Below are 25,545 nucleotides of genomic sequence, written 5' to 3' on the forward strand. Positions count from 1 at the left end.
GGAAATGGGAACCTTTGTAAACGTCATAACTGTGCTACGATGACGGAGAAAATTAGTGATGCAGATGCTCAATGTTTTAAAAATGTTTATTTTCCTTTAGTGTTGTTTTTCTTAGCTATTTTTGTATTATAAATTTATATAAAAAGCTATAACGTGCTATGAGTGCTTGCAGGCGTGGTCTTTAAAATGCAGGTAAAAGTAAGTGAACACAAACAACGTAACATATATATGAGAATGCAATTTATAAATTAATTTCTTACAAAAAAAAACGCAATTTTGGCCTCTGTTTACATTCGTTCATGGTGATAGGTCTTGAAAAATGTTTTTTTTAAAGATGTATCCCGGCGGATAAACAACCCCGATAGTACCAACGCTGTTATGAATCTCTATTCATTCTCTCTTTATTTATTTTTTGTCAAAAGCCCCTTTTGCTTTTAGTTGCTAGATTAAAGCACGAGCTGTTTCTTTATATCCGCATTGAGCCGACTGAACGAGAACAGGAAGTGCAGGACAGGTCGTGTATTATTTCCAGGTAGACATCTACTTACTGGCTTCCAACAAGTAAGCAAGCTAACAATCTGGTATTTAAGCCATTTTGGTACAATGGGACTGTTCGGTAGAACACCGGAGAAGCCACCGAAAGAGATGGTAAGCACAACCCACTAAAAAAAACGAGTGACAGTCCTAAACAGCCTGTGATAAAAGTCGAACATGATAACGCTATGCTAACATTAGCGCTCAGCAAATCACGCTACAATCCTTTTCCAACACATTATTAGCTGAATGGCGAATACACGGCTACTGCAATTCATGTGTCAATTGCGTTTGGGTCCCAATGGACCCGTCGGTAGTAAATATCGTGTTTACATTTAGTGCTAGTCAACCAAGCTAGCATCTAAGCTAGGCTGCTGTCAATCAAATCGATGTAAACAAACCTGATTTCAAGGTCTCCCCTTCCCTTTGTAGCTGTAATAACAACTGTTGTGAAATGACATGGTTGATGTGATGCAGAGATCAAACGTAAGTATACATTAATTTATATACATTAACGCATTAAAGGGTGGATGGAATTAAAGAAGGGGCTCACCGACACTTTTAGGGTCTTTCGGCTAACCAGGTCAACACAACCCACAAACACGCCAACCCAAAATGTCTAGAAACCAGGATTTTGAAACTTCAAGTACAAATACAAAAGGACACATTGGAATTTGTCTCTGTCTTGCATTTCTCAGAAAACGTTTAAGGAATGTTGTAATGTGGAAGGACATTTTGAGCAATTGTAACAAATGATGATGAATAAAATGTGAAGTGTTTACCTACTTTTGACCTATTCTGTATATCGTTCTAGATACGTGAGTGGACCCAGAAAATCAGGAAGGAATCAAGAACGATCGACAGGCAAATTAGAGGTGAGGAGAGAGGACAAGGCACAATTTACGCATTGACTCAGTATTAATCCTGTAATAAAATTGTTGGTACCCTACTTTTAATGAAAGACAAAGACAGTGATGACAGCATAAATTTGAATCTGACAAAAACAAATTACAAAAATTGTTAATATTAACCAATAAAAACCAGGCACCGCTTTTGAATCGTGGTTCAACATAATTATTATAAAAAATAAATAAATAAAATAAACAGGTCAGTGTAAAAATTATGCTACCTTTAGAAATTATCAGGATGATCTTTATTGGTCGAAGTATGTAAAACATGACAAAGACGTGCCACATAAGTACAGAGAGTCTTTATGTCATATAAGTGTACCATTAGGTGCTGTAGAACCGACCAATGACAGCTGTGCAAACGATGCGGAGAGTCATTAAGCAAAGAAAGTCACCAGTAGTTTGATAATTACAATATAATGACGGTTGTGTAGATGATGCAGATAATAGTTGAACCATTTGAAGTGATCAGTATCTCAGTAATTGCGATGCAACTATGAATGTGCAATGACACAAAGTCCCTGAGCACTTTTGAAGTTGATTGAAAATAATTTGACCATAGGAGAATGTTCAAACAAGGTGTGTTCTCTAATTAGCATCACGTGTTTTAAAAACAAAACATTGTCTTATTTACATTGGTTAATTTTCATAACATTTTTATTTTTATTACTTTTGTCAGTCAGCTCATTTCTGTGACCACTGAGTTTTTCATTCATGAACAGAAGAGTACCAGCAATTTTATAATAATCACAGATAATTTGTCATCTCACTATCTCACAGCAAGCAAAGGAGGTCATTATATTATTTTTTTCTCCCCTGACCCAAAATTGAATTAGGACACCTTGTAGAGTTACACTGCGTGATGTTCTGGTTCAACAACTTCAAAATGAATCAAAACATCTCAAGTTGTTTACAGCGTGTTTCTTAGTCACCAGTGAATTTCGATGACGTCTAGCTTAGTTTCATGGGATGCTTCGGTTTTGTTTGTTTACACTGCATTGGGAGATTTTTTTTATCCACATTTGGAAGTGACCTACATCCAGCATAAGTCAAAAATTGAATTCACAATTGTGTTAGATATTCAAAGGGAACAAGAAAAAGTGAAGAAATCCATCAAAGATGCTGCCAAAAAAGGTCAGAGGGACGTCTGTGTGATTCTGGCTAAGGAGATGGTTCAGTCAAAACGAGCCGTCACAAAGCTCTACACTTCCAAAGCCCAGCTCAACTCTGTGACACTCAGCATGAAGAATCAACTTTGTGAGTTGTGCATCACAGTTCAGCTTTTTTTTCTTTTCTTTTAAATATATATAAATGCCTGCAAAGAGGGTGTATTTTCTTTATTTCTAGCTTTACTGAATGTGGCCGGTTCCCTGCAGAAGAGCACAGATGTGATGAAAGCCATGCAGAGTCTTGTCAAAGTCCCCGAGATACAGGCCACGATGCGAGATCTATCAAAGGAGATGATGAAGGTCTGCAGCCATATTTACTAAGACATATTCCCCTTGTCTCAATTCTTTGATGAGATGTCTGTCAAATAAAACATCTCGTATATTATTTTTCCAGGCTGGGATCATTGAGGAAATGTTGGAGGACACGTTTGAGAGCATGGAGGATGGAGAGGAAATGGAAGAAGCGGCTGAGGAGGAAGTTGACAAGATCCTTTTTGAGATCACAGAAGGTGATGATGACATTTCTGTGGGCTTCACATGTGCTGTCTTGGAGTTGAAGCGTGACGCAAACATGACTCAGGCCCGCCCGATTTACCGGGGTTGTGTCATAGCCGCATGGGGTGCGGGGGTTGAATGCGGATATCTCCAGATGTGAATCAGACCTCTTCGAAATGTAAATAAAAACCTGATTTGTGTCTGATATATGCTGCCAAGTGCAGCGTAAATATTAGGGATGTAACGATATCCAAACATCACAATAAGATAATTATCACAATATTGTGGGGAGGTTGGTGATACAAAAAAAAGTCACAATATTGTTTAAAAAATAAATAAAAAATACGTTCCCCTTCATCTGCGCATTAGTGTGCATTTTAAACAGAAGGGCCAAAACATGCCTTGTGAAAATTAAACTGCACTAAAAAAAAAAATAGCCACCAGAGGGTGCTAGAACTGCACAAATGGAAATCAACCTGACTTTTTGAACGATTGTGCTGCTTTTAATATCACGACATGATGACGACAATATATTGTGGCAGTTTTAATATCGCAATGTCACGATATTGCCACTGTCGTTACATCTCTAGTAAATATACTGATAGGATGTCTTGCCGGTTACATATATAAATGGAGGACCAAAAATGCCAAAATAAAAATAAATATATAAAAGTCAAAATAAACACAGATATAAAAAAAATCTAAAATTAAATACAAATAGTAAATATATATTTTTTTGTATTTATTTTTGTATTGTGATTTATTTATGAATATACAGTATATATTTTTTATTGTTTTTATTTCCATTTCTATTTATTTTTTGTATTTAATTTGTGAATTATATTTCTATAACTGTTGTTATTTTCACTTTTATTTTTTTTATTTTGCCATTTTTGGTCCTCTATACATATATATATACACGACTGCTCAAACAAAAATGCATAAAATAAAATAAACTAGCATATATGTAAACTATAGTCAAAGCTTAGACCATTAAACGTGTTGTAATGATAATATTACTCTTATTTACATCATTTAAGTCTCCTAGCTTAATGCTAACCTATAAAGCATGAATGGGCTAATGGAAATTAGCTTTAAGGTAATCAAGTGTAACTTGAAATATATGGTTTATGGAAATAAAAAAAGAAAAAGAAAAGAAAACGATATATGCATTAAATCAGAATTGGACACTTGGACTTCCATTATGAATCCAGCCTAAATTTTCTGTTTTGGATGCTTTACTTTGTGTTTAGGTGCTCTCGGCAAAGCGCCCAGCAAAGTCACAGACGCTCTGCCCGAGATGCCCTCGGCAGGGGCCACTGCAGCCTCGGAGGACGAGGAGTCTGAGGAAGACATTGAAGAAATGCAGTCCAGACTGGCCGCTCTTCGGAGCTAAGTTTGTGTTTGTTTGAGATAAAACAGGTCGAGCTGTTGCAGTACTGAGCAATCCACTTTGCGACTTGTTCTAATTTCATTCGCGCATAATCTGGGGTAATATTTGTGCTTGGGTCATTCATGTCCCTTTTGATTTGGTCAGAAGATTTTTGCTTTCTTATTGTCAGTGATAATCCTCGGTAAGTTTACTATCCAAAGTCATTTAGAAGGTTTGCGAAAGTGTAAATAATGCAAGTATGAAAAGCCTCCTGTGCCTATAGTGCTTCATCTGACTTCTCTTCTGTCCTATGTTATGGACAGCGTGGTATTGTTTGGTAATTTTGTTTCCAATTCATCATTGACAAGTGGTCATTGAAATGTTCACGTCACTAACTAGAACCTTGTTAACTAAAACACGAGTTATTGGACGCATTTCTTTTTAAATAGACTTCTGTATATTCATTGTGTCTTTAAGATATCATGAATTACACTTGTCATAAAAATGCACGCATACTCCCTCAATTTGTTGTGAATTAACACTAGGTGTGTCAAAGGTTTGTTTCATGAATGAGAAAAAAAGTGCATAAGCACTGGAATGGCTGGTAAGTACAGGCAATCTGTATTGTGGGAGTGCAATATGTATATTTTTTTTCTATGTACCTGGGGTAAAATGAAATAAACTTTTAAAGACATCAGGAATGTTTCAGAAATGAGTAATATTTCCCCAAAGGTTAACCCCATGTTAATGTACACAACATTATGCCGCTGACATACAGTATAAACTACAGATTTCAGAGTGGCTTCCATAGCTGAAAAGTATGTTGTATTCTGTTTTGCTTGAATCAAGTAACAAGCAAATGAGATGAATGCATTTTTTGGGTGCTCCTCGTTTTAAAGCAATTCCCTTGCCTCTTAAAGTGGACAGGATAGTATTTCTAGCCGCTGCTTTTGTTCGGCTAACAAAACCTTGCTTGTTTTGTGACTCCTGAATGTCAGCTGGAGTGCCAGCAGAGCAAGACAGCACTTCTCAAAAGCATACCGTGGGTGCTCACAAGAGCATAAAATCTCACTCAAAAACATGTTTTGTTCAATTTCTACCATAAATTCACTGTAGTGTGACAATAATGTAAACTATAATGTGAATACTAAAATAATTCAGACGAACACTTTGCAAAGAAAACGGAATTCTTTCCACTCGTCGCAACAGCGCCGCCTGTGGCCACATGTAGCATTGCGTGACGTCAGCGTCCGTGCGTGCTTGTGCTCGTGCTGGGGCGCCTTGACTCGCCTGTCATCATCACCAGGAGGAGGAAACTCCTCCCCAGCTGCAGACAGCGCGTTCAGTCCGTCGCCTCTCCGGCGCAATGGTCTCTTGGATCATTTCCAGACTTGTGGTGTAAGTCATTTATTTTTTAAATCATTTTACACGTGAGCGTGACAATTGTGAAATTGCTTTTGTTTTGTTTTTTTGCCTTTCGGAAGGCGACGCTCGATAGGCGTTTTTCTCCCTCGAATCTTAAAATATAGGAGGACATGTATTTTTTTTGTGCGTGTGACAAAATGTAACACAAATGTCACTAGATGGTATGAACCAGCTAGCTCGAGAGGAATGTTAGAGGTGGGCCTGTTTATTTTTGCCATGCTTTTCGTGGTTGCCTGACGCTCTCTGGTGTTTTGTTATTGTTATCATTACGACACATTAGCCAAATAAGCCAGCACCAAATGTAACTGGGCGGTTACTCAATAATAAAGTGTTGATGTCCTACATTGGAGGGGGGAAAAACACAAAAAGGGATGGGTCAGCCTTCTCAGGTTACAACCAGTCATGTTGAAAGCATGAAAAGAATAAATCCAGACATGCTAATAGAGATATATACATCCCTCCCTATATCCCCCAAAATTGAATAAAATCTCTATTATTATTATTACTACCGAGGCTTTTTCCCCCCCTCTTATCCTGCTATGAGTGAGCGCCATTACAGCCAAGCCACACAAAATAAGCCAATTAAATTTACATGAGCCTTCATTCACTATATAGCCTCGCCCAAAATAAAGCGTATGTGTATGTACAGTACACAAAATGGTGATCTCCGACAAGTGTATATTCTATTTGTGCTGAGCGCATGTGGGTCAGTAACTTGATCGGCTCGCCCTCAGCTGTTGGCCGGTCGGGCCACGGTGCTCCTTTAGCTCGGCCGCAGGTGTCTCCACGCATGCTAACTTTGTCTCATATGGTGGGTGAGGGAAGGAGGAAAAAAACAACAACAACATGGCCTACCTAACGCTGATTAAATGTTGGGACCTTTATCATAAGCAGTAAGCTATGATGACATCATTATGACATAAGGACATTGCCGTCCATCATGTGTAATAAAGTCACATTGAGATGTCAATGTAAATAGTTCCTCTGTAATATCTTCCCTATGAGTTAATACTGCAGTGGGATTAACACTGACTACAATGGTAACCTTTGCACAATTAATACATACCCTGTTCACGTATGTAGATTTACATCTTTTAATATTGTCCGAATGTAAATTTCCCGAATTGATATAAACATTTCTTGCAGACTTGTGTTTGGTACGCTATATCCCGCCTACTCATCTTATAAAGCCGTCAAGTCCAAAGATGTAAAGGAATATGTAAGTACATCGTGTTTTTACTTCAGTGAGCTATGCATACTAACATGCCACAAGATGGCGCCAAAGACCTGGCACGAAAGAAAGTAGTACATTGTTGTCAATGAAGTGACAGCAATTTACTGTACTTATACTGTATGTCGAAGTGATGCATCTCAACTGAGAAGCTTTGTAAGTCGGTGAGGATGCTAAATTCACCCTCATGATAGCGGAATGAATTATGAGTCTTGCCGCTCTAGGATGTACATTTGCAGTGTTAAGTCATTTATCAAGGTTAATGTTTTGAAGTGTGGGTTCGAAATCATATTGAAGGTCATAGTTTGTGGTATATTCTCAATGAACAATTATTTAATAACAGGAATTATGACCATTTTGGAAGGGCATTCATAACTCTTCATAGTTGTATGTTTTTATATGTGCTTTTGTTTGGATGTGGTTCCATATTTCTGGACAGTTCCTATATTTAAAAATATCCATTGGACAAAGTATCAATATGGTGATATACTACATTGTTTTGCTAAATATTGTGAGGTCAGCTAGGATAGACTTCAGTTTACCTCACCCTTAAATGAGATACACAGTACATTTAAGAAAAAGGATGGTGCTTTGGTGTTGGTGATTTGTTTTTTAAAGATTTTTTTCCCCCAATACCGTATATCGGTTATCACATAATTGCTGATTGTAATTATCAGTAAAATATTGTGATAATATTGTATCTTGAGCTGTGTTGCGATTAGGCAACCAATAACTGTATTAATCTGTAAATCTGTGTACAAAAGGAGAGATATTTTTGCAACATTTGCATTACAGTTTAATTGCTTTATGAGCACAAATATTTGGTTTTCAGGAGACCTGGCGATCCATTCAAATTTTGCTGGATTGTACAGTGCGCAACAGTGGGGCTAATTTACATATACCAACCGCCACATCTATCTATCTATCTATCTATCTATCTATCTATCTATCTATCTATCTATCTATCTATCTATCTATCTATCTATCTATCTATCTATCTATCTATCTATCTATCTAGCTAGCTAGCTAGCTAGCTAGCCTAGCTAGCTAGCTAGCCTAGCTAGCTAGCCTAGCTAGCTACCCAGCTAGCCTAGCAATCCAGCTAGCCTAGCTCCCTCTAGCTATGAATTGTTTTTTCTGTTTTAGGTGAAATGGATGATGTACTGGATAATATTTGCCCTATTTACATCTGTGGAAGTATTCACTGATATGTTTCTTTGCTGGTAAGGAATCATAATAACCTTATTGTGATATGAATACAATTGTAAGTAATTGTGAGCAGTAAAAATCTTGACTGTGTTGTTGTGTCATCACATTCACTCCAGGCTTCCTTTCTACTATGAACTGAAGATAGCCTTTGTGGTGTGGTTATTGTCGCCGTACACGAAAGGCTCCAGTGTGCTCTACAGGAAGTTTGTCCATCCCACTCTTTCCTCTAAAGAAAAGGTGAACATTCCCCACTTCTTTTGCCACTTCCTCTTGTGTAGTCCAAGGGAAAGTGAATGGGAAAACAGCATCCTTCACTGCATGCGTGAAGGAATGAGTTGTGTGTGTGATCAAAGATGACTCAATCACGCAACTACAGTGGACACGCAAAGAGACACAACATGTTTTTGTTTTGTGGCTTGTCCCAGGATATTGATGACTACATCTGCCAAGCCAAGGACAAAAGCTATGATACGCTGGTGCATTATGGGAGGAAGGGGCTGAATGTGGCCGCCACCGCTGCAGTCATGGCTGCAACAAAGGTATTGCAGACTATGAACATTTTTTGTTTTGTTCTGACCTAAAAGAGTTGAAGTCGGAGTATCAACCCTTTGCAGTGGGACAACAATACAATACTGATACACCTGAAGCCAATATTAAGATTGATGTCTATACTGTCGGTAGATAGTGTGCCAGGTTATTTGTCGAAAAAAGAGAGGGAATTACACGTTTTGTATGTAAAATAGACAATTTTTTGGGGAAAGTCCACTTAGCTTAATGCTAACCCAATGCAAAACCCAATAGCCAGGCTACTAAACAGCATTGTTGTCATGGTGTTCTCCCTGTGTCCGTCCGTATGTATGTTTTATATTGCTCCCAGTTGGCCAAGGCGCACACATCAGGAAACTTTAAAACCCACTTTCACACCTATGATCAATTATGTGTCTTCAATAAAGCTAACATGCATGTTTTTTTGAATATTGAAGGAACCCGAAGCACAAGGAGAATTCCCACGCAAGCACACAGACAACAAATAAACACCACACTGGAGGGCGCAAGTCAAGATTTGAACATAGAATGTCTCGACTGTGGGGTAGACAGACTTCCCACGAGGACAAATTGTTTATTACAAAAATACCTTTGTACAAATAAAGACCTCTCTGGCCACTAATATTTTGTGATATAAACAGAATAGCAGCATATCTTGTGAATATATAACATTGGTCAACCTTTTTTTGTGCTACGGTCCTCCAGACATCTCATGGACCAGCAACAATCTTGTCAACAGGCAGGTGATGTGGGATGTTCTTCACTCACACAGTAAACAAACATTAAGACAATCTGCTCCAATGTATACACCAGCAAACGCTTTTCAACGGGTGATCTGCTGAACACGTCTGCCTCATTTTTGAGAGGTTCCAGGTTTCAATTCTTGGCTCAGACACTCCTTGGCAATCAGGTTAAGAAGGAGGAACATAGACGGAGGATGGTGAGATGAAAGAGACACATTGTAGTGACAGGAATTCCTTCCGATTGGTTTGCATTGTCTTAAAAAAGTGCCAGTGTGTACTCGTTAGCTTGAAAATAGCTCACCTGTGATGGGGCACTGTGACTTACTAAGAAGAAGAAGAATATTAACATTTACGCATTTTTACTTTAACTTAACCAAATATTCTATATTAAAGTAAAAAATAGTTTGTGTTCATTGGGGAAAAAAAAAAAGCTAACTTCCAATCGAATACCTTCTCTATCCTGTCTCAGGGCCAAGGAGTCCTGACGGACAGGTTGAGGAGCTTCAGCATGCAAGATCTGGCCGGTTACGACTCGGACACGGCCGGCTCCACCCAGCCAACGAGAGTGGACGCAGCGGCTCAGCACCGGGCTCGCACCATGATGCGCAGCAAGTCTGAGAGCTACAACAAAGGTGAGCGACAGCGTCACTTAACGCAAGGCCGGGGGGAACCTGCGGCCTGTGGGACTTTCATGACTTGAAAGAGTATCCCGGTGTTCTATTGTTACATCGAATTGTTTTTCAGTTTAGTATGGTCCTTGGAGGATTTCACAATTGCTGATATGAACTGATTCCTTATCACTCAAGAAACCATAGAGGCTTGTTTAACATAGCATAAAATATAATAAATAGAGAATCCCCATTACCATGGAGCCTTTCCCAACAGCAATAGGTGAAAATGTGTCATACAAAAAGAAAACACTTTTTTGTAGTTTACCCAGATTTTACATGCGCATTTATATTTAAAAAAAAAAAAAAAAAAAAAAATCACATTATCGTGTGCCTGTGTAGATCATGTCTCCCTCAGTTTTGCTTTTTTTTTTTTGCTGTAAAACTAACACATAAAATAATTAAACCGTGTATAGTTAACAAAATAAATGTTCAACAAAACCCCATAGGCTACAGTGAATATGAAAGTATGCTAGCTTAATGCTAACATACTTCAAAACACCATAGCGGCGAGGCTAATGGATATTAGCATCTACAGTATGTTGCGCTGTTTGTTTGTTTGTTTGTTTGTTTGTTTGTTTGTTTGTTTCAAACAATTGCTACTTTAACACACATGGCACAGCAACACATTCAAAAAGGTGAAAACAGTGGTCGTACTGGCATAGTAACTAATGCTAGCATAATTTAAAAAATCACCATAGAGGCTCGGCTAAAGGAAATGAGCATCTACAGTATGTTGCGATAGGTTTGTTTGTTTGCTTGTTTGTTTGTTTGTTTGTTTGAAATAATTGCTACTTTAACACACATGGCGCAGCAACACATTCAAAAAGCTGAAATCAATAGTCGCACTGGCATAGCAACGGATGCTAGCATAATTCAAATATCACCATATAGGCTATAGGCTAAAGGACATTAGCATCTACAGTACAGCCATATGTTGCGTTTTTTTGTTTTTGTTTTTGTTTTGTGTGTGTTTTTTTTAATACCTTCAAACAATTTTAGCACACATGGAGCAGCAACAAATTCTGAAAGATGATAAAAGTACTCACAGAGATATATGTGACATCGGGTGGAATCCTCATACCTTGGAAGGGAGCGGCTGTGACTGTTCACCTTCCATTATATTTTTATATATTGGTTTTTATTTTGTATTTATTTTGAATTTTGGCAGTTTTGGCCCTCCATAATTTGTAAGATAGCATTACTAATTTCAGCGAGGTGTGTCATAAATCCTCTGATGCAGCTCTAGTTATCTTTGCATTGCTCTTGTACCATTCAACAAGGGTGTTAGTATTTATGCTGATAGGACATTTTTGTGGGATTAGCTGCCATTAAGAAAGTTACTTTCAGACGTCCTCAAATGCTATTCTTAGTTGGCCATAAATGTCAGCAGTGGGTTCACCCCTTGAGCTCAATGTCATGCACATTGAAAGTCACTGACACTGCTGCAAATTGATATTTACTTTCATAACTTTCTATCTGGCCTCTGCTTTGTTGTTTCGGTCCCATCTCTTCAAACAATTGCATCAGTATCCATTATCAGTCAGTCACTTGAAAGTTGATGGCAGAATTCATGATTCACCTCCCACCCCTTTTATAGATTTTGACATGTCTGACTATGAGGTGTTGGCATTAGACCAAAGGGAGCCAGAGGAGTCGCTGACACCTGATCCCTCCCCGCCCTCCACGCCTTCTCCCACTCCTCCAACTGTGGAGGAGCCAGAGGAGGGAGCGAATGGTGCGCGGGGGGCTCCTCCGAACTGGCCTCAGGTCGGGCTCGTGAAAAGAAAAGCTCCCGAGGTACCCGCTCTGCCTGGTTGCCAGGAGTGCTCAGCTGCTGCCTGCCTCTAACACGCTCCCCTGTACTCGAGAGTGCTCATTCACTCACACAGTGACTCTTTTTTTTTTTTTTTTTTTTTAATTATTATTATTATTTCATTTATTTTTTTTTAATGCTGTGTCACTAAATGATCTTCATGCTTTAGTGCACCTGCAGCTGTTAACACTTCATTCGTGGAGACTTGGGTCCAATTGCTCCCAAAAACGTATCAAAACATTCTGTTTTAAATATTGCCATGCTCCCAAAGACGTATTTATATGTTTTTTTTTGTTTTTCTATGCGAGAGCATACAGAAGGCTTTGATGCAGCCTCTAAACCGAAAAGAATGCTTGAAGCAATGGTAGTTACTACAAAAATGGCCAGCAGGTGGCAGCAGAGTATAAGAGATCAACCAGGGCCATGATGCAAAAGGCTCTTTTCCCCACAATTTTAAACAGATTTGGGAATAATAATGAAACTTAGCTATATTCTAATGTTAATTGCTGCAAAAATGGAAACAGATAGAAATATACATTTTTTTCCTGATGAAAGAAGAGACTTTAATCTTTCTTTTGGTAGGTTCCATGTTTTTATATGTTTTTTTTTTTTTTTTTCAAACTTGTTGATTGCTGATTGCCCGAAAAATCCTAATCATGTAAAGCCTAATCAGAATATTCATACCATATTGACAATTGCAATATTCAATGAACCTGACTAACATGCATGTTTGGGAGTATGAGAAAATAATATTGTAATCTGCAGAATATATTTTTCAATATTGTCAATCGCTTATTAAAACAAAAAATTACTGTATTTTTTTGTTTCACATTGTTCTACTGCTGTAACAGTGAGATGTGGAATATTAGATGAATGACGGGATTGGCGTGTCATTAATTTTGTGAGAAAACATCGATGAATGCTATATGTATATGATTTCAAAGCATTTTTTTTTTTTTAACTATTGATGAACAAGTCTTTCATTGCAGGGATTGTGGGCCCTTAAGTTTAATGGGGTGCAAAATATGCTCCTTTCAGAAATGTACATCACCAAATGGCAAAAAATGAGCTTGGAGAAAGAAAACAAAACATCAAGTACTTTTCTTAAACTGATCATGTGTCTGATGTTTGCCTTTCTCCCCCGCAGCCTCCTCTTAGAGTCTTAAGGCCTCTCACGAGATCCAGGAGCGCTGTGTGTTCCAACGCCGAAGCCATGTGAGCGCGTGGGCCGTGCACATTGACGCCTCCAGCTGCCTCCAGCTTGCTGCAACACGTAATTTTGAGAGAAAAAAAAACAAAAAACTTACGTGACTGAAGCGGCATTGCTTTGGAATTCCGTATTACCAAAGTGACCTGTGACGACCTGTCTATATGATACAGTTGTGATACAGCAAGGATGACGAGTGAGAGCTCCATGCGGATCAGACCTGCTAGAAGTTATTATATGTACAGCGTTGTTGTTTTTTCTCTGTCAGGTTTGGTTGGGCACTTGCATGTGTGTCTGGCTGTGCATTTTTAGTTGTTTGTGCTACAGAATGTACTGCAGCTCGCTTGTAAGTCGCCATGGGTCAAATGCATGGCTGCCGTTTTAAGTAGATTTTTTTTTTTTTTTAATGAGAGTCCTAAAAACAGTATAAGTCAAGCAGCTGTGGATGAATTATTTACCTCTGTTAAAGCCTTAATGAGGGACATTAAGTATCACGTCTCATATGGAGATAATTACAAGTTAGGGTCACAAGTATTTGGACAGTTTTCAACATGTGAGTCAGATTCTTGTTTCACAAAAATATGGCATTTACCATTTAGGAATTATCCATTCTAACTAAAACTGTGATTGTCCTAATATTTCTGAACATAACTATTTGTTAACATTGTGTTCACATGAATTAATTTTGCACTATGTAGTGAACAGTCATTCACTGCCATTGGTATGTCGACAGGTACATGCTACGGAAGAGGTGGGCACTTCTGACTTCCGTGTTTTTGCACATCAGCTTTGATTCCGGTTCCGGGTTAAGACGTGTGGGCCGCGGTTACACTCGCGCAAACCACACCCGCCTCCCTCGCAAAGTCACGTCGCGAACCGGAACCGGAATCACAGCTGATGTGTAAAAACACGGAAGTCCCGCCCCTTCCGTATCGATCCAAAAACGTATCACGCACAGGTGCATCTCACTAAATTTGAATATTGAATTGCTGACTGCAGTTTAGCGCCAGTTTGAGAAACTTTATGGCCGTCACCACACTAAACATGATTACGCTATGTTACCACCTGTAAATGCGTGGTGGCTGATCAGCGATGGACGGCTCAGCTGGATAGCAAAAAAACTGGAGAGCTACAAAGGTACTGTAAGTCTACATGCTTACTTTATTAAAAGGAAACAAAAACTGGGCTTCTCAGCGCTACCACGCGTCACAATAAGCGTACACATCATCCACGGCGTCAAATATATTGATGGCCAACTAAAAGGCACCTAAGCAAGGATGCGCCACCTTGTGGCGCGGTGCCACATTGCGGATTGTTAACACCGCTGAGTGTGTACAATTAATTGTTGTGATTTATTGAGATTCACCTGTACAGTATTCTGTGATGAGCAGTTTGTACTAGTCACTTTCACAGAAGGATTTTGACAATCTATTGCATCCCTCTTTTTTTTGTGTCATTTTTAGTCCATATACAGTAATTCAAATCACAATATCACTTAGTTTTAATGTTACGTTGTATTTTCTGCTCTTGAGCATCTCTACTGTAGAATTCTTGAGGGAAATTTATCAAATTCCCAATCTCAGCATATACTGTGTATATATATATGTGTGTTTTATGAGGGGCTGCCTGGAACATAATTCAATATTACAGCTCACACGACTGAAATGCTTAAAACACTTTTATTCATTACTGACATGCTTTAACAAATTGTACTGAAATATGCATTTCACTTATGTAAGAGGTCATCTTGAATTATGACCATGACAGGCCCTCATAGTGATTTGTCTTCATTTTCTTCACATATTTTTGAGCCTTTGCAGCATTGGAGTATCACTGTCATTTGTTGGTGGTTGGATGTGCACAGTAGCAATGTTGTCATCACTGCATTTTTTTTTTTTTTTTTTTTAATGCTGAAACAATAGCTTCTCAGGTACAATTGTCTCGTTTACACGCCAGTCACTCGGATGTTGTAGATACACTCACCATTCACATTGAATATCCTTTTAATGGATGTGATTAAACAAAAATCGTGTTTCGGCATTAGTATCAGTATTAGAGGTAATTTCCTTCCTCCTATACAATTACATGATGATTATTACTGAGAAACTACAATTATACAACCCACTCGATCTGGAGAGAGAGAGAGAAAAAAACAACTACATGTAACCCACAAATGCTCAAAACATCGAGTCATAATTTTCCACAAATATTTTATGTCCCTGGGAAGACATCATAACATCTGAAATGGCCACTGATCGTTAATAGGTTCCCCAGCTCTGCTTTGGATGGAATTCTTAAGTGATTTAATGTGAATCTGTCAATAATTAAATGCTTCCACTTTGCAGGGTTATCTTATGTTTTTGTTCTGGCAGGCCAGAATGACTTCCAATTGATGTACGCTACATGTAAAAGTAGCCGCAGTGATGTGATGAACATGGTTTATTGTTGGTTAAAATCACTTTACAGCCATTAAACATCAAGCAAACGTTTTATGTTATTGACTTAATTATTGATTTTGCTTGTGGTGTAGTTAAAAAAAAAAATGGGTGTACTGTTTACTATTCAGATGACGTAATATAACAAGAACCCAATACATGAATTACAACTTCAGGTTGACTCTGTCATGGTACTTCAGGTATGGATCATCCACATACCAGTTCCTCCTTTTCCAGTACGATGTTGTCATTTTATCTAACATTTTACTCTGCGTTTTATTGCAAAAGACGTGCTCCCTCAGCCGCTTTCGTCTGGCCGCGCTCTTCTTCCACAGTTTCTTCTTGTAACCAGCCTACATACAGGACGGGGAAACAAGATTAACGCCTTTGTTTTAATAAAAACATCAAATGGACTCATACCTTGCGTCGAATCCAAAGACCGCAATGCAGCCTCATGAACCGTTGTGTGACAGACTTGACAGACTTCCTCTTTGCCTTCTTTACACTGTAGTATGTCAGAGTTCGGGTGGGCTGCTGACTCAAGGGGGGTGTAAGAGCAGATAGCCTGCAAAATACATATAAATATGATAAAACATAAGTGGACTATATAGTTTATGCAGGAGTCACTGTACAGTTGAAATGTTACCACTTTATCTTCAAGACATGTTGCATAAGTGTCAATATTAGAACTGTGCATACACTGCCAGAAATAATTACCAACATGTCTGTGCTAACAGCAGCGTTTCAAAAGTCTTTTACCGTTGGAGGAGGCCGCACCGGGATAGATGACAGACTGCAGCGGGCAGTGGAGCGCGTAGGGTCGTGGCAGCACGGGCATAAAAGGGATGAAGAGCTTGGGTGAAGCCGGACAGCCGAGCCGCGTTCGTTATCCGAGTACACAGCGACACAGTTAGCGGCGACCTCAGCATCCCTGTCGGAGCAGAAGGACAACATGTGAACAAGAGAACGAAAACTCACTCCTGCTTGGAAAAAAAAAAAAAAAAAAGATCAGTATTGCCTCACGTACACATTTCAACATACTATGACGTAAGCAATACAGCTAGTAAACTTTTGTAAAATTAGGAGAAAACAACGCTAAAAGTCCAAATGCCGCATCGCTTACCAGACAGGTTCCTCGCCAGGAGGGCCGCCATGTTTGCCTCTGAGAAATGACGTCACTACGGAGTCCTGAACGGCCAAACGTCATTGCGAAAGTTTACGATACAATGCTACCGCCTAGCGGCAGGTCTGTCGTGCTCCATCCTGTGAGAACTCATTTGACTCTTGAGACTACTTTTTTTTTTTTTTTAATATATATATATATATATATATATATATATATATATATAAAAAGTACTCCAATCTGTATAGACGTAAAGTACAAATAGGTGCGTAAAAGTGGCATTTTGTAAAAGTGGAAATATTAAGATGATAGCTCATGTCATCAATGGCGTGTTTGCATGTAATACAGTATTTGGATATGGAAAAGATTTATTATGTACTGAAGAAAATGACCCCCTCCCCGTAAAAATCGTAGCGTAGCCCCGTAATTGAAAATTGTGAACACCCGGACATTTCTGAGATTGCTTTTGTCTGTGATTAGCATACAAAAAAGGCAGATTGTTATAGTAGTCAAACGAAACAGCATTTCATTACATTTTGAAATTAGAATAAATAATCCTAACAAATAAAATTACAATGACCCAAAAGTCGGCGTTTTTCATTGAGTGCAGCTTCATTTCACCGAATTAAAAACCGCATTTGGCCAATGGCAGAAAGTACAATATACTTGTGTAACCACCTGTTGACATTCATACAACAGAACTGTTCTGCGGATATATCATCTTTAAACAGGCCCAGATTACACAACAATTGAGTAAATTGAGATATTATTTAAATATTTTGTTTGGTGGTGTGCCTTGAGATTTTTCAAATGTAAAATAGTGTGCTTGGGGTCTTTATGGTTGAGAGGGGGGGGGGGGGGGGGGGGAAGTTACCACGCCACTAAATTCTTGTGCGTGCTTGTAACAAGTGCAACTAAGGGAAGTAATGAATGTCACACTGTTGACTTTGATATGATCATGTTGGAACCAATTTTATCAGCTGTCACATGCCCAAAAAATCTAAAAAAAAATCTGCCGTGAAAAAAAACACAGCACTGCACTAAAAATATGTGCTGCCACTGAAATGGTTGCAATTACTAAGTGCTGATCATATAGATAAAATGCAAGACTAAGTCAATGTTTCAAGTATCATTTTATCACTTTGACATTTTACAACATGCTTTCTAGTTGGATACTTTGTCCAGGCATTTCTAGTTTGTGTAGATTTTTTTTTTTTACATCAAGCAGTACAGAAAATGGATGTATTGATGTATTATTCATCTATAGGTAAATCTCTAGACTAGATAGAAAGTCTCAAATAATAGGTTGTAGGTTATTTATTTTTCTTTAAAACATACAAACATCTTTAAAAAGGCTGCTTAGACAAAACAAAGAATCCCATTGAGATGCATTAAAAAGGAGCCGTCATGTTCCATGTGCTGTCGTTGATCATCTAGCTGGTAGTTGCACCTACAAGTCTACAAACACGAGTGCAAAGGAAAGCAAACATTCCATTAATAATAATAAAAAAAATTTAAAAAAAATTAAAAAAGTGCTTTTTATAAGAAAGAAAAGGCTCCCACCAAGTCCTGGCATGCATCTGCTTTTGCAGCATGACACTCCTAATCCAATAAGCTCGCTTACAAAAGGACAGTGTTCGCCGGCTGTGAACCTATCAAACTAGAATGTCTCGCACGAGAGCCGACACGTGTTTCATTAACGCACTTAATGTAGAGTATGTCCATATTTTGCTCTTTCCTTTGGTTCACCAGCCGGCGTAAACGGGCTCGGCATCACAGGGGATTCCATAATAGCGACCTTGAGGCCTCTCTTTGCCTAATAGCGGCGCTCGGGACACACTCAGTTCCCCATCAGTGTCTCTCATTTTGCGTAGGACCATTAGAATGATGAAGAGTAGAGCCACTAGAAGCAAAATAAAAATAAAAATAATATGCCATTAAAATCCACTAAGGGCCTAACGAGAGAACATTGCAAGTTTCACAAGGCTGGATGTCAGGGTGACTACGACTTACCCCCTCCTCCAATTACTAATAAAGCAATGGTGACTGGAGCCAGTTCGCACGTGTCCCCCGCTTTGCGAAAGAAAGTCTCCATGCAGTAGCCTGGAGCTGAGCTGCCCTCTGGACAGAAGGCGTCGCTGGGACAATGAATGGGGCTCACGTCTGGACTCTGGAAGCATTTAAAAAAAATAATAATAATAATAATAAAATAAATAAATAAATAAAATAAAATCATAAACATCAATAGGACTACTTGCACAATTAAATCCAAAACAAATACATTTATTTTATGTATTTATTTATTTATTTTTATTTTATTTATTTATAACAATATTTTGTTGCAAATTAGTGTAACCATAATTTTACAAACTACTCTCAGTATGATGCAGTATAGTTCCAATTAAATATACACAGTAGTAGGGGTGTGAATTGCCTAGTACCTGACGATTCGATTCGTATCACGATTCACAGGTCACGATTCGATTCGATACCGATTAATCCCGATACGAATTTATAAGTCGATTGTTGCGATTTTTTTTCATTCAAATTTAGAAAATACTAATCAGTAAGCTTGTAGAGTGTAAGATTTATATGAAAATGTATTATTTATCTAAAATTTCAGTCTTATAGAGGTTGTAATCTGTTCCATGTTTGAACAGCATTAAAATAAAATATTAAGGCTTAATGTTCCGTTCATATAACATTCTTCCATGCTCAAGGTGTGAATCCTAAAAAAAAATAAAAAAATAAAAAATCGATTCTGCCGATTATTGAATCGATTCGAGAATCGCGCGATGTAGTATCGCGATATATCGCCGAATCGATTTTTTTTAACACCCCTACACAGTAGTATTTAGTATTTGCTCTATCTGTGTCAAAGTATTAGCTCGAGATAGACCGATACGTTTTTTGTTTTTCTTTCCCCCAAGACTGATACCAATAATTAGTATAGTCAAGGAGGCTGATAACGGATATTTGGAGCCGATATTCACTTTCACTAAACGAAAAAAACAAACAAAAAACGTATAGATACGTTTTTGGTAGGGAAGGACAAAGTATTAAAAAACACATTTACACGTTTTTGGGTTTGAATGAGTTAAAATTGTCCAAAATTTCAAAATCTATGAATGAGTTAGGAGCATTTCTTTTGAAGTTAACTGAAATTTTAAGTAAATAGTTCCCTGAAGTTAACAATACACACTTTTTTAATTGATCTGTTATCAGCGATTAGATTTTTAAAATGGCTGATATTCATCCATAATCGGCCCAGATGATAATCAGTTTTAGTTTGTCCGCCATGCCTACCTGTAATTTTTCAGATTAATTTAAATTTAAAAAAAAAACATCAAAGAAAAAAACCATGTAATGATAAGCACGAAACCTCTTTTTCCCCAAAATTTAAATACATTTAACCTTGGGCCTAAATTGCAATTACCTTAATTTTTGTATTTTTTTTTACAAATACACACGACAAATTTGAACAATAGCAGTTACAATTTTAGTCTGAATGTTTTTTTTTTTTTTTTATCTGTTTGCGTTTTTCAGACCCAAATGTTGGTACAGCTCTTCTATTGGTTCTCACTAAAGTGTGCAAGTGGTCATAATACTATGGTCTGTCAATGTGAAGTCAGTTTTGTGGTGAACTCAAAAGGGAGAAGTCGAAGTACTGACTGGACAATAGTGGTCCTCTGGGCAGACATCGCAGCTCTCTTGGCCCCAGTGGATCTGGAAGGAGCCACTGCTGCAGATCTGACACATTATCTGATGAGTGGCCTTATGCATGCCTGTCCAAAAATTAAAAAAAAATAATAATAATAAAAAAATCACACCAACTATTACAGCATCCTACTGTCTATTACGGACTGCAGTGCTCATCGACAGACTCAAACCTGGCCGACACGGCGTGCAATCTTTTGCTGCGGCCTGGAGCGCCTCCGACCCCCCGGGACACGTCTGGCATTGCGAGCACCCAGAGGAGCTATCAGGGAAAATGATATTTTGAATACTCCAGTTATCATCACTGAGTTGTGAGCAGAACTCAAGCCACCTTTGCACGATTCCCACACCATCTACTGCACACTAGAAGAAGCATGTGATAATCCAATTGTTTTTTCAAAGACTGACGCTGATAGCGAATCTTCACACCGATTATAAATGTCTCGCATTTAAAAGGCAGACTTACTTGCAAAAACTCCCTCTTGAACATGGTGTACATGATGTGGAACTGTGCAGTGAGGAGAAGAAACCTGAAAGCAGCACAGTTGCGCTCATTAATTTACGTTATAGAATGTATAATGCAGGGGCCAAGAAAAAATAATATATAATCTGACATTGCAGTATAGGTGGCTATACATGAACAATCTAAGGTCCTATGTCTGTACGCAGTAAAGCTAGCAATAGTTCTGTAGTGATAAAACCCACCTGGGGAGCAACTTGCACAGCTCTCTGCACCAGTGTTGTTGTTGAAGGATCCAGGTGGGCACGGGTGACACAGTGGGCTTCCAGTAAAACTGTGGTCAAAGGACATGCATTTTATTGTCCTTGTTATAGAACTTAGGTTGGTCAAATATAAATGTCTAATCTTGAAAATAAACAAGAATCAACTAACTTCACTTCACAAATATGGCACTTTATTGTACTTTAATTTATTTAATTCAATCTCCGGTGTAATAACCTTATTTATTGAATTTTTATTTTTAATTTTATTATTATTATTCTTAATTAAATCCCTGGTGTAATAACCTTATTTAATGATTGATTGAATTTTTATTTAATTAAAAAAACACACATTAAAAACGTATGATTACGTCTTTGGGACAATTAAAACATTGAACATAGAACTTATTTATACGTTTTTGGGAGCAAATGTGTTCATTTAAATTGATGCAACTTTTTGGGTTAAATAACTCAAAAAGTTGGGTTGGTCCCTTTTTGACCCAATTTGGGTTATTTTTGACCCAACTACTTTTAGAGTGTGGTTTACAACAAGTGAATAGGACCCAAATGGAACACAGGAACTAAAACGTTCAAACCTGAGCAGTTTTGAAACAGTTCAGTCCTATTTTGAAGTGCCTCGATTTGCAAGTTTTGAGATTTTTGCCTTGACTTGCAAGCACGAGTAACTTGCGTTACAGCTTATGACTCTCAATAGCTCCAGTTAAGTGAAGAAAAAATGGTGCAATCAAGGTGGAACAAGTTTACAACCTTTTTTTTCCCGCCAAATAATGCTTCAAGTCATTTATTTGACTGACTGAAAATATACTCAACAAAAATATAAATGCAACACTTTTGTTTTTGCTCCCATTTTTTTAAACGAGATGAACTCAAAAGATATAAAACTTCTTCCACATACACAACAATATCACAATTTATTTCAAAATATTGTTCGCAAACGAGTCTAAATCTGTGATAGTGAGCACTTCTCAAAACAAAACGTTTTCGCCTACCATGTCACCTTAAGTGCGCCGTAAACACTTCCGGGTCATCTTCTATGTGACCAAAAGCGACGAGGACGGAAGGTTTGTAAACATGAAACAAAGCAATGGGAAAGCTTTCCCAAAGCGACTAGGATGGAGCATGTATTTCCCCACTGCTTTATTTACACGTCGCTTTTGGTCACAGGGTAGATGACCCGGAAGTGTTTACGGCGCAGCTAAGGTGACATGGTCGGCGAAAAAAACAACAACAAAAAAACAACTTTGCATTCCCTCGCAAAACATCAGAACGCAAAGTTTTTTTTTGCTACCATGTCGCCTTATGGGCTCCGTAGTTTTCAGTATTAAATACAAAACGGGAATTGAAAAGAAAGCCAAACTACACCATCTTGCAGATCATTTCCCCCCTTACTTTGTGTAGAAGCCCTGTCTACAGGGCAAGCACTGCTGCTGTCCAGCCAGCGGTTGGTAAAAGCCGACGGTGCACGGCAGACAGGCTCCGGGAAATAGACACAGCCCAGGCTCAGAGCAGCACGCGCACAGCAGTGTACCTATATGGATAAGAAGTCCAAATCGCATCAGCTCTTCACGACCGCCCCCAAAAAGCTTTGAGCTACTTCGCTCACCATTGTCGTACTGCGATCCGGGTGCACAGGGCTCACAGGCGGAAATGTTGAACGCGGAACAGCTGGTGGCGGTGGTGCTGCTGACGAGAGCAGAAGTTGGCGTCGGAGCAGTGGCGTTCTGCGCCAGAGTGGTGCCCAAGGCAGCAGGAGTGGGCGTGGTCTGACTCATCACCATGCCTGCGACACAAAAAATAAAATATGCCGGGAGTGTGACTGAATATGGAGGAGGATGACTCAGTGCTGTCGCACAATCAGTTGACTAAATCAGGAGTGTCACACTTGTTTTTTATTGCAGGCCAAATCGTTGTCATGGTTGCCGGCCAAACATGTGATGAAAAATACTTTACATAAAAGTGTTTTTGCTAGGGGTGTGACAATATGCCAAAAATCACGATTTAAAAACCCCAAAACAACCCGCTTATCTGTCGTGTAACACATTTACTGACCTTTTAAATGAAACATCATCTAGTCATGCGATCTGCTAGCAAGAGGCTGATCTGACTGTTATCGCGCCACACTATCCATGATTTCTAAATAAAAAAAAAACAACATTTGAAATGTGGACTCGTCAGACCACAGCACACTTTTCCACTTTGTGTCAGTTCATCTGTAGTTGACTTTCGGCGCAGTTTCGCCGATAACGCAGCAGGTAAGCTGTCTGAAGATTTGCCATTTCTGAGGTGGCAAAAATATATATATCAGAAATTCTAAGTAAAGTTTGCAAGAAGAGATTTTGACTACATTTGACTACAACACTAAAAAGAACATTGTTGAACCAATATAAGATTACAAATGTATTGTTGGCAAACTTAAAAAAAAAAAAATCACTTCAATTTGTAACACACACTTGAATTAAGTTAGTCCAAAGTGAATTTATTAAGTTTAATTAATTATGAGTTCATTAATCGTAATACTTTGGATTGGAGTCACTTTGGATTAACGTAATTCAGGTGAATATATTAAGTTTAATGAACTCATAACTGATTAAACTTAATATATTCGCTTTGGACTAACTAAATTCAATCGGGTGCTACCGATTAAAGCAATTTTTTTTTAAGTTGGTCAACAATTTAATTTGTAATATTAAGTTGGTTCAACAGTTCTATTTTTAGAGTGTAGCTGAAATCTTCGAACCTCCAAGATGTTTTTGGTCTCCTTTTGGATATTAGCAAACAGCATGTCCATGGACCATATTTTCATAACCAGCAAAGTGCAACCCAATTGTGCACATGGGTGGAGTTTTGGCACCGTTGTGGGAGTGAACACAACTGATTTAATTACCAGTCAATTGAAGTGGTTCCTCCCACTTGAATATATGAATACATGAATATGCACCAGTTTTTGCGACAAGCGTACGTGTCTATGAAAAATACAGCCTTATATGTGACAAAAATGCCATTTCACAACATTCATTTTATGTCCAAAATGTGTTGTTTTCAGTTTGTAGCGGGAAAGTGGGGCCAGCAGGTATATTATAAGTGCATCAGCGAGACAAGAGGGCACATTGTGTGAGTAATCACATTAGCCATGTGCTTGTGTGGGAGCCATCTTCCTCCAGAAAACGAGTTATTCAGAGAGAAGAGGCGGGTCATGTGATTTGGAGCCAGAACTAGATTGGCAACAAGTCTCAAAATATACATCTATATTCATAAATAGCAGAGAGAAATGAGTCAAAACGTTGAGGGATTTCACTTCCCATTGTTTGAATGTTCATAATTGGGCTTTAAGTCTTTAGCAAGGGTGAAATAGAGATTGTAAAGCATAAAAAAAAACGTTTCTTACTGAATTGTAAAGCAAAAACAGACCTGAACGAATGTGGAAAATACCGAATGGAATGATCATGCACCGTCTATCCAAACAAGTATATTGCGCGTTTCCAATTCTTGCATACTCACCAATGAAGCAAAATGCAGAGATCAGGGGCAGAGGTGCCCAACGGTCCATCCTCCTCTTGATGGTCCACAACTCTTCTCCTCTTCAAAGTTCATCTACAGCATCATCGGGCGCCTGACAAATCACCGACAACTTTCTTGTTTGTTTGTTTTTTGTCCGAGTGAAGCTCGCTTGAGGTGGGACTAGTCTTCTCATTGGCGTCATATGACAAAATAGGCATCATGTGATTTTGCTTAGAAGGGGAAAAAAAGGGGGAGGAAAACTGGTTGGATGTTTTTTTTTTTTTTCTTTTTTGCGGTTTCCACCAGGAGTGCTAATGTGCAAGATAAATCCATTAGAGGCGCCTTCAACATGCACACGTCATTTTTTTTACAGCAGTTTGAGGGTAATCTAAGAATATTGAAAGATTTCAAAGAAAAAGCACAGGCGTGGTTCATTTTGTGTAGGAAATGTGACGCAGATGATGAAAGAAGTGATGACAAACTTTCTGTATATGATGAAGCAATCCAGATACAAAATCATAAAACGCTACTGTTTTTTTTTTTTTTTTAAACTCATTCACTGCCATTGACGGCTATAGACGTCAAAGATAAATTTTAATTGGTCAGGCAGTGAATGGGTTAAATAGACAGTTGCACTCAAAATGATTAATCCGCCACTGTAAATTACATTTGCAAAATGTCCAGGGCCATGTTAAAAAATGGTGTTGA

General features: G+C 38.4%; 4 protein-coding genes across 8 annotated transcripts; 2 read left to right on the forward strand and 2 right to left on the reverse strand.

Annotated features, from left to right (window-relative positions):
• The first annotated feature begins 31 nt into the window (after window positions 1-31).
• On the forward strand, window positions 32-5,175 carry chmp3 (charged multivesicular body protein 3). Of its 3 annotated transcripts, none has more exons than XM_077538401.1 (6): window positions 32-192; window positions 1,349-1,409; window positions 2,520-2,699; window positions 2,790-2,911; window positions 3,006-3,120; window positions 4,360-5,175. In XM_077538401.1, exons 1-6 carry the CDS (start codon window positions 187-189, stop codon window positions 4,500-4,502), a joined length of 627 nt encoding a protein of 208 aa, XP_077394527.1. In that variant the 5' UTR covers window positions 32-186; the 3' UTR covers window positions 4,503-5,175. The 3 variants fall into 3 exon arrangements, with proteins under 3 accessions (XP_077394527.1, XP_077394525.1, XP_077394524.1); XM_077538399.1 differs by having other exon boundaries at window positions 34-198; XM_077538398.1 differs by lacking the exon at window positions 32-192 and adding an exon at window positions 284-648.
• Window positions 5,176-5,738: 563 nt separating this feature from the next.
• Window positions 5,739-15,933, forward strand: reep1 (receptor accessory protein 1). 2 transcript variants are annotated; one of them, XM_077539111.1, is made up of 9 exons: window positions 5,739-5,876; window positions 7,050-7,122; window positions 8,281-8,357; window positions 8,460-8,580; window positions 8,769-8,882; window positions 10,102-10,264; window positions 10,750-10,755; window positions 11,901-12,100; window positions 13,264-15,933. In XM_077539111.1, exons 1-9 carry the CDS (start codon window positions 5,845-5,847, stop codon window positions 13,333-13,335), a joined length of 858 nt encoding a protein of 285 aa, XP_077395237.1. In that variant the 5' UTR covers window positions 5,739-5,844; the 3' UTR covers window positions 13,336-15,933. The 2 variants fall into 2 exon arrangements, with proteins under 2 accessions (XP_077395237.1, XP_077395236.1); XM_077539110.1 differs by lacking the exon at window positions 10,750-10,755 and having other exon boundaries at window positions 10,102-10,276.
• mrpl35 (mitochondrial ribosomal protein L35) lies at window positions 15,309-17,017 on the reverse strand. 2 transcript variants are annotated; one of them, XM_077539112.1, is made up of 4 exons: window positions 16,882-17,017; window positions 16,518-16,689; window positions 16,179-16,323; window positions 15,309-16,111 (listed from the first exon to the last, which is right to left on the reverse strand). In XM_077539112.1, the coding sequence occupies exons 1-4, from the start codon at window positions 16,910-16,912 to the stop codon at window positions 15,923-15,925; spliced, it is 537 nt and encodes a 178-aa protein (XP_077395238.1). In that variant the 5' UTR covers window positions 16,913-17,017; the 3' UTR covers window positions 15,309-15,922. The 2 variants fall into 2 exon arrangements, with proteins under 2 accessions (XP_077395238.1, XP_077395239.1); XM_077539113.1 differs by lacking the exon at window positions 16,882-17,017 and adding an exon at window positions 16,786-16,877.
• A 1,166-nt stretch (window positions 17,018-18,183) lies between these two features.
• LOC144031592 (uncharacterized) lies at window positions 18,184-25,017 on the reverse strand. Its single transcript, XM_077538889.1, has 9 exons — window positions 24,838-25,017; window positions 22,943-23,119; window positions 22,729-22,867; window positions 21,304-21,392; window positions 21,065-21,128; window positions 20,772-20,860; window positions 20,554-20,666; window positions 18,895-19,051; window positions 18,184-18,784 (listed from the first exon to the last, which is right to left on the reverse strand). Exons 1-9 carry the CDS (start codon window positions 24,884-24,886, stop codon window positions 18,627-18,629), a joined length of 1,035 nt encoding a protein of 344 aa, XP_077395015.1. The 5' UTR covers window positions 24,887-25,017; the 3' UTR covers window positions 18,184-18,626.
• Between the last annotated feature and the right edge of the window lie 528 nt (window positions 25,018-25,545).

The sequence above is a fragment of the Festucalex cinctus genome, chromosome 12, assembly GCF_051991245.1.
Source record: "Festucalex cinctus isolate MCC-2025b chromosome 12, RoL_Fcin_1.0, whole genome shotgun sequence".
NCBI lineage: Eukaryota > Metazoa > Chordata > Actinopteri > Syngnathiformes > Syngnathidae > Festucalex > Festucalex cinctus.

Excerpts from the sequence above, each read along its gene's own strand:
- chmp3 (XM_077538398.1), top strand. The coding sequence starts at position 604 with ATGGGACTGTTCGGTAGAACACCGGAGAAGCCACCGAAAGAGATG. Across the intron at positions 2,700-2,789 it reads CAGCATGAAGAATCAACTTT|CTTTACTGAATGTGGCCGGT; the intron begins GTGAGTTGTGCA and ends CTTTATTTCTAG. Across the intron at positions 3,121-4,359 it reads CCTTTTTGAGATCACAGAAG|GTGCTCTCGGCAAAGCGCCC; the intron begins GTGATGATGACA and ends CTTTGTGTTTAG.
- reep1 (XM_077539110.1), top strand. The coding sequence starts at position 5,845 with ATGGTCTCTTGGATCATTTCCAGACTTGTGGT. Across the intron at positions 10,277-11,900 it reads CAACAAAGGTGAGCGACAGC|ATTTTGACATGTCTGACTAT; the intron begins GTCACTTAACGC and ends CCCCTTTTATAG. Across the intron at positions 12,101-13,263 it reads TGAAAAGAAAAGCTCCCGAG|CCTCCTCTTAGAGTCTTAAG; the intron begins GTACCCGCTCTG and ends TCTCCCCCGCAG.
- mrpl35 (XM_077539112.1), bottom strand. The coding sequence starts at position 16,912 with ATGGCGGCCCTCCTGGCGAGGAACCTGTCTG. Across the intron at positions 16,324-16,517 it reads CGGTGCGGCCTCCTCCAACG|GCTATCTGCTCTTACACCCC; the intron begins GTAAAAGACTTT and ends TGTATTTTGCAG. Across the intron at positions 16,112-16,178 it reads GTCTTTGGATTCGACGCAAG|GCTGGTTACAAGAAGAAACT; the intron begins GTATGAGTCCAT and ends TCCTGTATGTAG.
- LOC144031592 (XM_077538889.1), bottom strand. The coding sequence starts at position 24,886 with ATGGACCGTTGGGCACCTCTGCCCCTGATCTCTGCATTTTGCTTCATT. Across the intron at positions 22,868-22,942 it reads CGGATCGCAGTACGACAATG|GTACACTGCTGTGCGCGTGC; the intron begins GTGAGCGAAGTA and ends TTATCCATATAG. Across the intron at positions 19,052-20,553 it reads CAGAGGACCACTATTGTCCA|AGTCCAGACGTGAGCCCCAT; the intron begins GTCAGTACTTCG and ends AAATGCTTCCAG.